General features: G+C 41.6%; 2 protein-coding genes and 1 long non-coding RNA gene across 4 annotated transcripts in view; 1 reads left to right on the top strand and 2 right to left on the bottom strand.

Annotated features, from left to right (window-relative positions):
- The window catches only part of CUNH17orf50 (chromosome unknown C17orf50 homolog), a 46,778-nt gene extending 37,491 nt beyond the window's left edge, over positions 1 to 9,287 (bottom strand). Inside the window, exon 1 of the mRNA XM_017728832.1 lies at positions 9,201 to 9,287. The gene's annotated coding sequence lies outside the window, so the exon portion shown is untranslated. The remainder of the gene's footprint in view (positions 1 to 9,200) is intronic.
- The window catches only part of LOC103612033 (vesicle-associated membrane protein 2), a 51,074-nt gene that overhangs the window by 26,231 nt on the left and 11,265 nt on the right, over positions 1 to 13,578 (top strand). For both annotated transcript variants that reach the window (XM_017728833.1, XM_017728834.1), the window contains exons 2-3: positions 9,221 to 9,338; positions 12,683 to 12,841. In XM_017728833.1, coding sequence (XP_017584322.1) covers positions 9,221 to 9,338; positions 12,683 to 12,841 — 277 coding nt within the window. The remainder of the gene's footprint in view (positions 1 to 9,220; positions 9,339 to 12,682; positions 12,842 to 13,578) is intronic.
- LOC108445345 overlaps positions 9,347 to 13,578 on the bottom strand; it is a 31,007-nt gene continuing 26,775 nt past the window's right edge. Inside the window, exons 2-3 of the long non-coding RNA XR_001860171.1 lie at positions 12,070 to 12,211; positions 9,347 to 9,435 (exon numbers count right to left, since the gene is read on the bottom strand). This is a non-coding gene — a long non-coding RNA (uncharacterized LOC108445345). The remainder of the gene's footprint in view (positions 9,436 to 12,069; positions 12,212 to 13,578) is intronic.

Below are 13,578 nucleotides of genomic sequence, written 5' to 3'. Positions count from 1 at the left end.
CTCTCAGTAACTTAGGGCAAGAAAAATAAAGGCTTTGTGTTATCCAGGATTTGACTTCTCTGCTGAATCTCTTCTTTGCTTCGGTTTGTTGGCATTTTGTAGTTGGGGGGGGGATGTGTCTTCTTATGCCCAGTAAAAGCACTTTCCCATTTATAAACTAAAATTCATTTAATAAAGTTTTCTAGGGAGAAAAGTGCAACTCTTCCTGTGATGGTCAGTGTCTGTGTTATTTTTTCAGGTGCGTAACCTCAGTGTGCAGGACAGAACTGAAGTAACTGAAGTTACTGAAGTGGCAAAGGTTGCTACCATTGCAGCTTGCAAAGTCAAGAGCTCTCAGGGATTTAAAGACCACTTCAGCTCAAATGAACCACATTAACATAAGAACATATGCGGCTAATGGAGCATAAAGAACTTTTGTAAAAGAAAATTCTGGTATTTTTTTTGTAACAGTGTGTTCATTTACATACACAAGATTTAATCTATATTGAACTGGCTTGAAATAGTAACCATTTTGAGACAAAATTAGATCACAGACCTGATCTTTGTGCCAGTTTTATTGCCTTTAGCCCACATCATAACCCAGATACTCAAGGTTAACAGGTTGAAAAGCATCAAAAAAATTAAAAAAGGAAAAAAAGAAGTTTGTGTTCTTTTAGCTAGTGAAGAGAAATTATTTCAAGAGCCTGAAACCTGCCAATTATGAAATCTTGTAAGAATTAATAGAATGTGCAATCAATACTACCTAGGAACATGTCCTTCTAAAAATTGATGTTAGTGCAATACGGTGTTTTGGTATTCTTCTGTGTAGACATTGCACTGAAGATAGATTTTAGTTATTAACTATTATGAAGATATCACATAAATTATTTCCATATGTTTTACTAAACTAATTTCTATCTGAAAGCAGCCTGATACAAATTAAGCAAATTATGAATTTAAACACCAAAATGTAGAAAACAATAAATTACATTTCTTTTTATAATATAATGTTCATATAAATATTAAGAGAAAGGTTTTTTATTATTGCTTACACCTGTATTTGCTTCCATTCTCTAATGAAAAAAAACCTTATGTAGTATAAAGATTACAATTAGTTTCATACCAGCAAATGAGAATTAACCCTTTTCTAAGAAAAAACACACAGTATGGGGCTAAAGTTGGCTGAAGTCACAGGTCAGTCTATGGAAATTACCTCAAAAGGAGATTTACTTTAGAGTTGGTTTGGGGTTTTCTTCAGTGCTTTGTATGTAAGTATATAAATTTGCAGTCCTTGTAGCTGTGAAACAATATCTGTAGTTTGGTCCGAGATTAGCTTCAGATCTGGGCAGTCTCATGCAGAGGTTTGTCAGGGCAAAGTCCCCGCTGCTGCTGTGCAGGTGCTGTGTTGGCAGCAGGGGAGCAGAGGTCTCACCACCAGCAGCAGCGAGGTGCCTGGGGCTGCCCCACGAGCCAGCCAGCTCACAACGAGGGACCTCTGCCTTCCCCTCTGGTAGTTTTTCCCGCAGTGACCTGATTTGAACTCTCTCCACTGCCCCTGCTTTTGGAGAGGCAAGTGCTGTGGTGTAAAAATGAAACCCCACATCGCGGTGTGTTAGAGCTGAGACTTGGCTAGTCTAGTCTGGGTCAGTGCAGTTCCTAATTGCAGTTTAAGTAGCACACTGAACTCTTTTCAGTGGGTCAGATAGGTTACAGGTTATAATGGCGACTGTCTGCTTGGTTGTCTGCCTCATTAGTTCCCTACAATTTTGTTAAACCCTACTTTTGCCTGGTTAAATGTCAAGATGAGGCTAGTCCAGTGGGATCTAAAGGCATGGCAGAACTGGTTTGTATGTGCAGGTGCTTTTTTGGATTAATGACCACTTAAGACTAGGATATGTTAGATGGTTGGCTTCCATACTGTAGTTCTGAGTTTTTAACTTGCGAATATAGAATGTGAATGCTGACACCCTGAGTCATCTAACCCTTAATTGTCCTTCAAGCAAATCCATGGACTACTCTGCAAAGCATGAGCAGAGCTTAACACATGAAGCAACATCCCTGCATTGAGCTGACTTTATCTTAAGCCACGGACTTTGCAAAAGATGACAGCAAGAGGAAAGAAGGATCTAAAAAATTCTGTGGTGTTGATAGTTTGGAAGAGGAATCCTGCCTTCTGTTACTTTTCTGACTAACAGAAACTCCACCTGAGTCACCACTACTAGTTGTTGTGAAGGCCGTAATTTAGAGGAAATTATGGAAATAATGTAACTCTTTCTGGAAAATTCTTGTGCTTGTCACAAAAATCATTTGGCTGGACTAACTGGCGGGATTTAGAATTCAGGTGTTGGTGGTTTTGTAAGCAACATTTATTTTGGCTTGAATAGAAGATACTGGAAGAGATAAATCAGTTGGTCATTACTAACTTAACAAGTGTTGATCAAATTAAAGATGATGTCTTAGGGTTCCTCTCCTTTTCCTCTGTGTGCATATTTAGCACACCAGATGGTTAATGCAGTCATAATAAACTAGTGGGAATATTTAATTAAATGTGTTCCCAGGACATTAAATGCAGAGTATTATCCTTTGGCTGGTGATCAGAGTAAATATTTGGTAATATGGGAGAGTCCATGTAGAATATTGTTGGTAATACATGAAAAGCACATTTGAGAACAGAACTGTGTTCAAAGCAGAACTTTCTTCACAAAATGAAGACATCTCAAATGCTAATTTCTTTTATATGTGGGGTTTTATTCTACCACCGATTCACTATTACTCATTACACAGTTATTACAAATAGCATGAGGAATAACTTGAAAGTTGATAGTCATAGAATGGAATGAGTCTAAGTTTAAGTCTGTAGCCATTTACTTGTCAATAGTCACATTTTTACTGAATACTGAAGGGCTCAGATACGAAAAAAACCAGTTAAGAACAACATCTCTGTTCAAGCAGTGATGCTTGCCTTGTAAGTGAAGGAAGCCTGTTTGCTCTTGTTGAGAGCTAAATCTGCTCCCTCTGTGAGACCTCAGAGGGCTAATTTTTCTACATTTTTCTGTAGTCTGAAAATCCCTCCAGCCACAGTCTGCAAATGTCCACTAGCCCAGCAGTGATACTCCTCCATCAATCAGCTAATTATCTCCTCAGCCTAACCAGTTTTATGATATCATGGCTTTCTTTACTCCCATTGAGCAGCTTTTTTTTGTTCCCCTGCGAAAGTGACATTAGTAGAATGAAAACAAGGATAAATGTAGCCTATTAAAATAGGCTAGTTAATAACTGGAGGGGGGAAGATGAGCTAGAAATCTGAAATACGTATAATTAGTGGGCAACTGAACTGAAAAGCAAATTACCCTACTGAGAGCATTATCTCAGAAGTGGGAGGTCACGGTCTCTAGCCACAGTTGTCTTTCTGGAGAGTTTTTGCAGGCAGAGAACATCACTGTCTACTTGTAAGAAGAATGAGAACCTGAAGAACACTTAATTTTATGGGGGTGCTCTAAGTTTCTCTACACCTCTCGTGACAGAATTAGTGTGTGGTTTTCAAAGAGTAACAGGACCTGCCATTTGACACTATCCCATTTCACTATGGCAAAACCAAATAACTCGGTAGGAGGTGCTGGGATGGATAACTAATGTCTCTTTCCTGGACACAAAGAGAAACATGACTGTCCACACACAACTGTGGTAGGCCCATGCTGTTGTTAAGTCTGTACAGCTAAGAACTTTAGTCTGGAAGGCTCAAATCTTAAGGAGTTCAAAAATATATTTCTTTGAGAGATGACACATGAATAGACAAGCACAGAATTTTAGTCTGCTCTATTTATTAGACTGGATTTTGTTAGGATTGTGTCAAACCTCATATAGCCACACTGATTGGTAAGAAAGCTTTTTTTGTGAGTGTTGGCTAAACTGACCTCCTGCAGAAAAAAAATCCCATGTGGTAGCATCTGATTAACAGTAAGCTGGAAACCTCCAAATTCCTCCAGAATGCAGAAGACTCAAAGTATTGTCAGTAAAAGTCCCTCTCTGCAAACTATCAGTGGAAAAATTGGTTTAGCTGTTACTGCATAGGAATAGACAAAGCAAGTCCGAAACAGCAACCCCCCAGGGCTATAGAGCTCCTTTATTTCCTTAGAGATCCTCTGTGCCTCAAAGCTTTCCAGTGCATCTCAATTCACAGATGGACATTCTCTGCACTGGGAACAACGTGAGACAGGTTTGTTTCTGCAGTTACTCTTTGGGCCAGAATCTTCACTGACATGCATAGCCACTAAAGTAGTGTATAAATTTGCATTTGTAGCTAATTTTAATAATTGTTTTAGAGTTAAATCTCAAGAGTACAAAGCTATGGAAGTGTTCAGATTTATTTTACAGTTAAGGGGGGGGATTCTCTGCACTGGGAACAACGTGAGACAGGTTTGTTTCTGCAGTTACTCTTTGGGCCAGAATCTTCACTGACATGCATAGCCACTAAAGTAGTGTATAAATTTGCATTTGTAGCTAATTTTAATAATTGTTTTAGAGTTAAATCTCAAGAGTACAAAGCTATGGAAGTGTTCAGATTTATTTTACAGTTAAGGGGGGAGGGCAGGGAATTGGTGTATTTTTCAAATGCCTTTGAAATCACAGACTGTCAGACTCTACTTACACAGCAAAACCCAAATGGATAGGTGCCTTTTGAAAGGGCCCATATGGAAAAAGAGTGTCTTAAATATACATAAGTTACAACAGTAAATATGTACTACACGAATATGATACCTGAACAGTTAAAAAAAAAAAGTAGGAAGAGAGGCAGTGCAATTTTGTTTTATTTGAACAACAGGGAAAGGGTTTGAGGAAAGAGGACTCCGACTGGGGTTCTTAAAAAGTTGCCTGCTTCATTTCATTTTTGGTAGGGATCATTAGTCAAATCTGCTGCATTGCTGCACGTTCACTGCCCCTCCCCTGAGCTCTGCCAGCTGACACCCCCTAAAGCTGTCTGATGTGATTCTCACTTTCCTTGTGCTGTCAGCTTTAGCTGTGTTTCTCACTGTTTAAGTCTGAGGGGTAGAAAATAACTCCTGCTATTAGAAATAGGTTGTGAGCTTTGACTTGAGTCAGTAGTTGGAGAGGAGCAGAAGGATGACAATGAAGAGGGCTGGGCGGCTCTGCCACAGGCTTTCTGTACCATGGAGCAAGTCACTTAACCTCCCTGTACCTGTTTCCCAGCCATATGTGGGGATAATAGCTTTTCCTTAGCTTATTGCAGTGTTGTTAGGATAAAGACTTTGAAGGGATTAGGTCCTATAGTTGGAGGCTTTAAAAAGCACTTTGGATGGATAAAAGAAGATGCTGAAAGCAGCCTTGGAGGTTCTAATGTAAACTGTACCAAGTCACAGTGGTGGCCTGGTGTCTTCCTGGAATCTGCATCATGAATCTCCCTTCCCTAGCCTGACAAAGTGAAAAAATTCTGCTGTGTAGCTCACACATATGAACAAAAATGAAAGTGTGTGTCAGATGGTTTCCCAAAATATTAGATACACAATCATCCTTAGTGTTCCTTCAGCCAGTGCTGAAATGCAAAACAGTAACACTGGATATCTCCAATTCTCTTTCAATTAAGAGTTGCAGCTCCCTTTAACTGTCAGATCTAACTTTTGCAAGTTGCTTGCAAAACATCTAAGCAAGATGACAAATCTCTTAGTCATGAATTTGACCTACCAGTTTCAGGCCCAACTAGAAGAACTGAGGATGTCTGAGTCAGTTGAGACCATTTTGCTGAATCACTCAGATAGTCCCTGAATGTTTCTTCCAAGGTGGCTGCATACACAGACCCTGCAGTGCTTTCAGTCTGTTGGGTTGCTCATGTGCTAACTGATCCAAATCTGGCTTGTGGGGAGTGGGGATGAAACTGATGTTATATAAAGACTGACCTGGCTGCTGACGCTCTAAGCAAGTGGTGTAGTTGTCCCGAAGTAAGTGTACTCATCACTCTCCCAGAGTGTACTCCAGTGCTCTGATGTCACAGAGTGGTTCCATTTAAGAGTATTTGCTAGGGATTCATATCCTTTTTCACCAGCAATAATAGAATTTTGTTCCTCTTTCAGAATTAATTTGACTTGTTCTTGGGAATGGAGGTTCTCAGCACCAGTGGTAATTGTTTTCCTTTTCCTAAAAAAAGTACACAAGTCTGATGGCTAGGGGCCTAGTGGTGGAGCTTTTATATGGATTTTTCGCTCTTTTGTAGCTCCACAAAATCATGCTAGACCATGAAAAATTATATTTTAAAGTTGTGATGCTTCATGTATTTCAAAAGGAGGCTTCTCCAACATAGTGCTAATATTTTTGCATAAATTTCTTTGAATAACGCTTCTGAGAAATTATAAACTGATACGACATGGTACAGAGGCAATAATGGAAGAATTATGTAAATGCAGGAAGAATTATGTAAATGTAGGCTGGACTTCAATTCTAGGATTTTTGCACTATGATACCACAGAGAATGTCTGTGCTTTCAAGTGATGCAGGCCTTCAGTTCCCTTCTTTCCCAGAAATCTTAGGTTCAAAACCAAACTCTTACTGGCTGCTCTGTGGGACTGGAGCCACATTAGCACACTGAGGTGCTGTCTTCTTCCCAGCCAGGATGCTTTCTACAGGGCTCACACACTGGTAGGGCGGAGCCAGAAGCACTGGGACCCCTCTGTCCTGTTCTGTAGTGCCCTGGGAGGCCAGGAGGGGATGCAGGTATCTTGTGTATTTGTTTTTGATATTGTGTGTTGCCTCATGATGGGAGAGGGCTCTTGCCTTGGTAACCTGCAAGGGCTGCTGGTGGCATTAAAGCCATGAGCTTCGGGGCTGCCTTTGTTGAGCCTGTCTGGGAGCTTGTGCTGTCCCTCTCTCTTTGGGTGAGTGTTCTTCTGCTTGGGGCAGCTCAGTGCTCTGACTGTCGAGGCCGTGACCAAGGCTGCTGCTCTGTGTAAGGAGAGCGCAGTTCCAGAGACAAAAGGTTTGGAAAGAGTAGCTCTGCACTGCAGGCAGCACCCAGCTCTGGTTACTCTGGAATTAGATTTTAGGTAATTAAATTAAGATGGGTATGTTAATTACAAGCTTGCTGTGCCTTAGCATAAAGATTGTCATCTCTCTTTGGTGGTTGCAGTAACTCCTGCTGGACGGTCAGGGCAGCTGTAAAAGCACCCATTCTTCCCATCCTTTCCCCCCCTATACAGGGAGCAGAGAAGCCCCAGAAAATGCAGCTGAAACCAAATGAGATGGCAGCAAGAATGCTGGAAGAGAACAACCTTGAAAGTGTCTACTGTATGTCAAGTCATTTTAAGGACAGCTTGGGAGGTGCAAAAAAAAGATGAGAATTACTAGGCAGGAAAGGTACATGGCAGAGCTCCAAACTGTGGAGTTCTCTCGTAGCTCTGACCAAGAACATCACTGCATTTATAAGATACGCTTACAGCAAAACATGTGGCAGGGAAAAACTCTTCTCACATACTCCCCTTCTGCAGTCTCTGGGATTCTAACAGTGTGTAACTCAAGAGAGAAACTCTCTTAATGTTTGTAGTAGTAACACAGTGTTTCCACAGAAAAAATTCTGCTTGTCTCTATTGGGAAAATGCCTATTTACTTCCTTAACTGCAAAGACATTTTACAGTTTCAATTTTGGCTCTGTTGTTGTACCAGGATCTCCCTTTGAAGCTGTTGATGCTCCAGGGAGATCTTGTTTTGTGTTGTGTGAGTGTGATGTGCATTATAGTCAGATTTTTATCCTTTGTGACAACTCAGAATAAATCCTGTTGGGATGCTGGCCCATGGCCATTGATGGAGTGATTCCATTGCAGGCGGCAGCAGCATCTGTTTTTCTATGTTGTTAGTTGTGGCTGTGAGGTCCTCAAAGGATGACCAAGCAGTGCATGGCTCAGTTTCTTTTCTTTCAGCTAAAGCTTGCTAATGACATTCTCACCCACAGTTAAAAAGTGAAGTGCAAGTTACAGCAGTGCTGCAGGTCTGCAAACAGCTGCTCCATCTCTGGGAGCTTCTGAGGGCCAGTGTTATCCACAGGGATCTCAGCCCTCAGGCAATACTGTCAAACTGAATTTTGCAGCTTAAGGTACCTTTGGGGAACTAACTTGAGTGCCCCCAGGCGTTTTGACAGTGTATTAATGAGGCCATAATTCCAGCAGCATTAATCAGACCCCAGGATGTAGAAGGGAATGATTCACAGAGAAACACTGTGTTCTCTCAGTCTGTCACTGTGGGAAGGCATTGGTAATGCATGAGTGGGATTTGTGATATTTTTCAGTTCACATGCTTAGGGATTTCCTCTGCAGCTTCAGGAAGGGTTTTATTTCCCTGTGGGAATAAGTGAGAAGGGTCCCTTGAAAGAAAAGGTGAGGTTTCACAGGTTAAAGCATGGGTGTGAAGGATCAGTGGCTAAGGTTAAAGGACCCTGTTCAGGCTGGCAGGGTGATTTGTCTGTGCAAACTCATACTGTGAGACAGACCAGCTCTGTTCTTGGATTTTCAGGACACTTTCTTTTGTCCTTTGTTATAGAGCAAACTGGAGAAAGCCAGTGTTGAAGTTTAAGAGCTACTGTGCAGAAGATCAGGGCTCTATTCACAGCATTGCTGCAAATACTCATCTAGGGTCTGTGGCAGATGCTTAAGCTGCTCTCGTGGGGCATTTGGTGACCACCAGTGGGGAGGTTCAGCATTGCTGAATGCCAGCGATGACTAACCCCATGCTGTGTGCAATTCTCACCCCCACTTCCTCCTCCATGTCTTTCTCCTCTCCTTCTGTTTATCTTTACTTGGTTAAGTCCAAACACCAAGGAGCAGGGCAGTGCTTTACTCAGCACACTGAGAAGGAAGACAGGGTCACGGCCCTGGCTCTTACTGTGTTAACACAGAGTACCCAGAGCAGAATGTGTTTCCTTAGTGGGACATCAGCTCTGCCCTGCTAGTCAGGCCTGTGATCCGTTTGGCCATTGGCCTAACTTAGGGTAGATAATCTGAATTGTTTGCTGTTTAGAAAGGCAGAAAGGGAGGTGGAAGAGTTTGATAAAGTCCTATCAAGAAATAGTGTGAAAACTGATTGTGGTATGGAATAGTAGGGTTGTGATCCAGGAATGGAAAACATGGGTTGAAACAATGGAAAAGTTCTTTGAAGAGATAGGTACTTTCTACTAGTTCCAGAGAAGGGGTAGCGAGCAAATAAAGATAGTTTCAGTCACTTACGTTCTCTGGTTTTGATCTAGGTCTGTTCCAGCTTCTACCCAAGGTCCCACCAGTGCTGCAGGGGCTGCAGGGCCTCCTCCTGCTACCAGTGTGTCCAGCAACAAGCGGATGCAGCAGACACAAGCCCAGGTGGACGAGGTAAGTGGCTCCAAGTGATCTGTTGTGCACCACAATGGTGCTGCTGTGGTTGGTTTCCTCCCCCAGGTTCCCACCTGCTCATCTGAAGGCCATGGATCTGGGAAATGAGATTTATCAAAGGACGGCAGTTGTGAGGAGGCAGACAGTACAAGAGGGATTCTGAATATAAACATCCCTGTACCAGTAACAGTTTGGCAGATTAAATGTGGGCATTGGTGCCAATTGAGGAATTCCTCCCAGTCAGTCTGGTTAGGAGGAAATATCATAGTGGAAGCAGCTTTTCTAGTGTGTTCCTGCACTCCTAAAGGTTAGATGCTAATTTCGCAGACTGTTTCACAGAGACAGGCCATCAGCTTCTCATAGATAGATTAAAACCATCAGAATTAAGCAGCTGAGGGCTGTGTTCATTAGCAAGAGCTCTTTTGATTAATCATCACAACTTATTCCCACACATGACGTCATAACAGCATCTTTAACAAATCCCCACTTCTTTTCTTGATCTTGGAGGACCATGTGCCTGTTCCAGCTTGGATCCTTAAAATCTTGTTGCACCTTGGCTGTAATGCCAGTGTCCATCTACCTGTTTTGGGAATGGTAGTAGTGAGCACACCACTGCTTATGGGTGCGGTCCCAGAGTACACCAGAAGGACAGTAGCAGCTGTAGCGTCCTTACACACCTGCTGTGTGCACTTGTGTGCTGGGTATTAAGGAAAGAATATTGTTAAACCCCTCCAAAGACTTAAGTAACTAATTGCTTACTGTCTATGGTGAAGTGTGCAGAGCTTGTGTGATTCTTAAATGCCAATTTGATAAAATACACATTAGAAAATATGTTCTTACATGCATAAAGGCCTCTATTTTCAAAAGCTTCAGGCATGCTTTAAAGATAGTAGAGAAGACCTCAAAATATCCAACTCACATGAATTTCTTAAGATGAGTTAAATGCACCTGTCAAAATGGGCTTTGTCTTTTTGAGAACCTTTTCTTTGCTGAAAATCTGGAACAGTGACTTTCTGGTCTTCCCCATTGTTGGTGCTTGGATGTGTTCACAACATCCTCTGGTTGCAGAAATGTCTAGACCACGTTCTCTCTTTATCTCTGATTTTCACATCCCACTAACTTTACTGACATTAGTGGAGTATTTCTTCCAGTGGGGAAAGAAATGTTACATTTTAGCTTTTGTCTTGGGTCAGAATAATGAAATAACCTTCTTGTCCTGAACATGTTACATCATGGTGGTCCTGTAATTGTTTATGTGAGTGATAGCAAAAGTAACTGTCCCTAAAAGATGAAAAATAATGGCCTTTTATGATCTACAAATGAGTGATGCCTGTCAGATACATAGGGCTCTTCAAGTAGATCAGTAGAGATGGCATCAGTGAGGATAGTGAAGCCCTCCTTTGTGTTTAAGATACTCTGTATTCTGACACTTTTCACTCGGACACTTGAAAATCTGTCTTTTCGTGAAGATGATGACATAAGTTTGGCAGGAACTCTTGCCCAGTGTGAGGGGACAATGAGTAGCTCTTGGATTTGAGGACTATGTGGGTGAAATTCAGGGTTCGTGGGGGGTTTGCCTTCCATTTGAGCGAGAGGCTGCAGCTGATACGGGTTTGGAGTTGATAGCACGTGGTCGGCAGGTCCTTTTTAACAGGGAAATCACAATTATAAGAATGGCCGAGGGAGGCAAACCGGCCCTTCCAGCACTGTGCGGTCACTGGGGTGACGCTGGTTTGCAATACCGAAGGATCCGGGCTGGGAGCATGGCTTTGACCTTTCTGCCAGACCTTTTCCGGCTGTTTTTCTTCCGTGCCGTGCGGGGAAGTCACCCGTAGGTGGCAGCAGAGCCACGGGCAGCGCCGCTCCCCAGCCCGGCTTCGCAGGAAGCAACTTGGGTCTGCATGAAACCACTGATCTTTTTAATGCTAGACTAATGCCCATATAGCATTTCAGGTATACCTCTATTGGGTTTTCTCATCTGATTCCTCCAGACGTCGTAGAGCTTATTTTCTAAGGCCCAGGAAAACATTTATTTATTTGACAAAAATGAAATCTCATCTGGAACAAGTGTTCACTGCAGCCAGGTTAGATGCAGTAAGTAGTTGTGGAGGGGAAAAAACCATAAAAATTTAACTGAATGGGTAGGAAATAGTAGAGTATTTTGCTTCAGCATTTTCAAATAGTTTAAAATTTTCACTACAAATCATTGTACCATGTTAAAACTCAATTAAATAGTAGCTGAGAAATTAATACTGTTAAAAATTATTATTATTTTATATGAAGTTAAATGCTTGGAAGGTTTTGGGTTGGAAAAGCAAGTAAGAAATTTGAATCGACCAAAACATTTCAGTTTGGTTTAGGTTTGGTAGACAAGTGGAACAAATCTTTTGAGACCTTCTGCCAGTCCTTTTAAAGATTCTTTCACTACCAATTTTATCTCACTGTATTTGAATAATGTATCTTTTAAATAATTCTGGATTTTTGCAGGTAATAGTTAAATCTTATTAAATATGTATAACATGGAATTCCTTTTTATAGAGTATGAGAATTTACAGACCATCAGCCTCATTCACTGCTAGAAAACTTGGACACAGCATTACTGAGGTAGTTACACTGTCTGACATTTGCGTTAGAGGTGAATTTCTACAGGATTTCCATTTAGTTATTGGCTTGCTGGAAGAGGATTTTCATCTTACCCAATGTATAAAATATATATATGAACAGCCCTTACCTGTGGTGTACTGGCTGTGCAGTAAGGTGGCATGAACACTTTGCTACTCTTCAGGCTGAATTTGCTCAGGTAAAACATTCTCCTCCTCCAGTTTCAAGCAGGACTTCAAATTATGGCTGAGAAGTCATCTTGCCCAAAAGATCTGCAGAATGAGAAAATTCTTTGGTGAGGAAATGCATACAGTTCCCTTTAGAGTGGCCTTTATCAAGATAATTTCTCTAGTTCAAGTAAGGAAGATATTAAAAGTATAAGGAAAATAATGGCTTGTTCTTAGTGATGTCAATCAAATTGTGGTATAGAGATCTTCATCAGGTTTTTGTATCTATGTAAAAGAAATCAAAAACTTTAATAAAACTAACTATGGTATTTCATGATGTCTTTTTATTTTCTACCTTTAAGAGCACCTGAGCACAGTGCAGCTGTGCTCACCTTGTTTTCACTGGGTGTGTTTCCATAGGCTGGGATTTTGAGGCACAGTCCAGGTAATGCCATCACACATCATAATGGCAAATGGCTGAGTTTAGGATGATGTGTGGTATTTCAGGGTGTGAACAGACAGGTGTCCTTCAGCTTTCCTGTGTGAGGAGTCTCACATGCGTCTGTGCCTTTGTAGGTGGTTGACATCATTAGAATGAACGTGGATAAGGTGCTGGAAAGAGACCAGAAGCTGTCGGAGCTTGACAACCGGGCAGATGCATTGCAAGCAGGTGCCTCACAGTTTGAGACCAGTGCAGCCAAACTGAAGAGGAAATACTGGTGGAAAAATTGCAAGGTAAGGAATATAAATTCTTGTTGAGAATCACTTCATGGCAGGAATTGCTTTCACTTGCATTTAGTGGGACTTTGCCTGCAGGATGGCACCTCTGAGTCATCTCTTCTTGTCAAGGCAAGAAAGAGGTGCCTTGACCTTGAGACTCCATAGGTCAAGCAACTTTGATCTTTACCAGAACCCATAATTTGTGCAGCATGTAAAATGTCGATACAATTTTTGGTGCTTCACCAGTGCCTTCAAATAGGGATGGGAAGGCATTCCATGTCGATTCATGTCAGTTCTCTGTGTGAATCGCAAAACCTGGTCAGGTGCAGTGAACTCTAGCAATGGGAGAAAAGAAGCTTTTTTCTTGTGGGGATCATCAGCCTTTTGATTTTCCTTCAGGATGGTAAACTATAAAAAATACCCCAAACTGGATTCCACAAATTGCTGTGAAAAGGGAGGAAATTACAGTCTTTTATAAAGAGGGGCTGGTTAGGATAGAGCAGGACTTTCACTGACCAGCTGCCTTCTCTGCTGTCTTCAAAGTCTAATCCTTTCCCAAGAGCAGAGGGAATCTCACTCTCCTTTGCTTTTTCAGACTTTCTCCAGTATTTGTGGATTTTGGACCCAGAAACTTCATTTCCTCTTACTCTTCTAAGACTCACATCTTTGCTTCTTTCTACTCATGCACCGCCAACATGAACCCTATGCCAAAAGTTCAGCTTCATTTCCATTTCTCAATACCGACTTTCCTG

This window comes from Corvus brachyrhynchos, unplaced genomic scaffold (assembly GCF_000691975.1).
Source record: "Corvus brachyrhynchos isolate BGI_N302 unplaced genomic scaffold, ASM69197v1 scaffold223, whole genome shotgun sequence".
Lineage (NCBI taxonomy): Eukaryota > Metazoa > Chordata > Aves > Passeriformes > Corvidae > Corvus > Corvus brachyrhynchos.
This window is presented reverse-complemented; position numbering and strand designations above follow the sequence as displayed.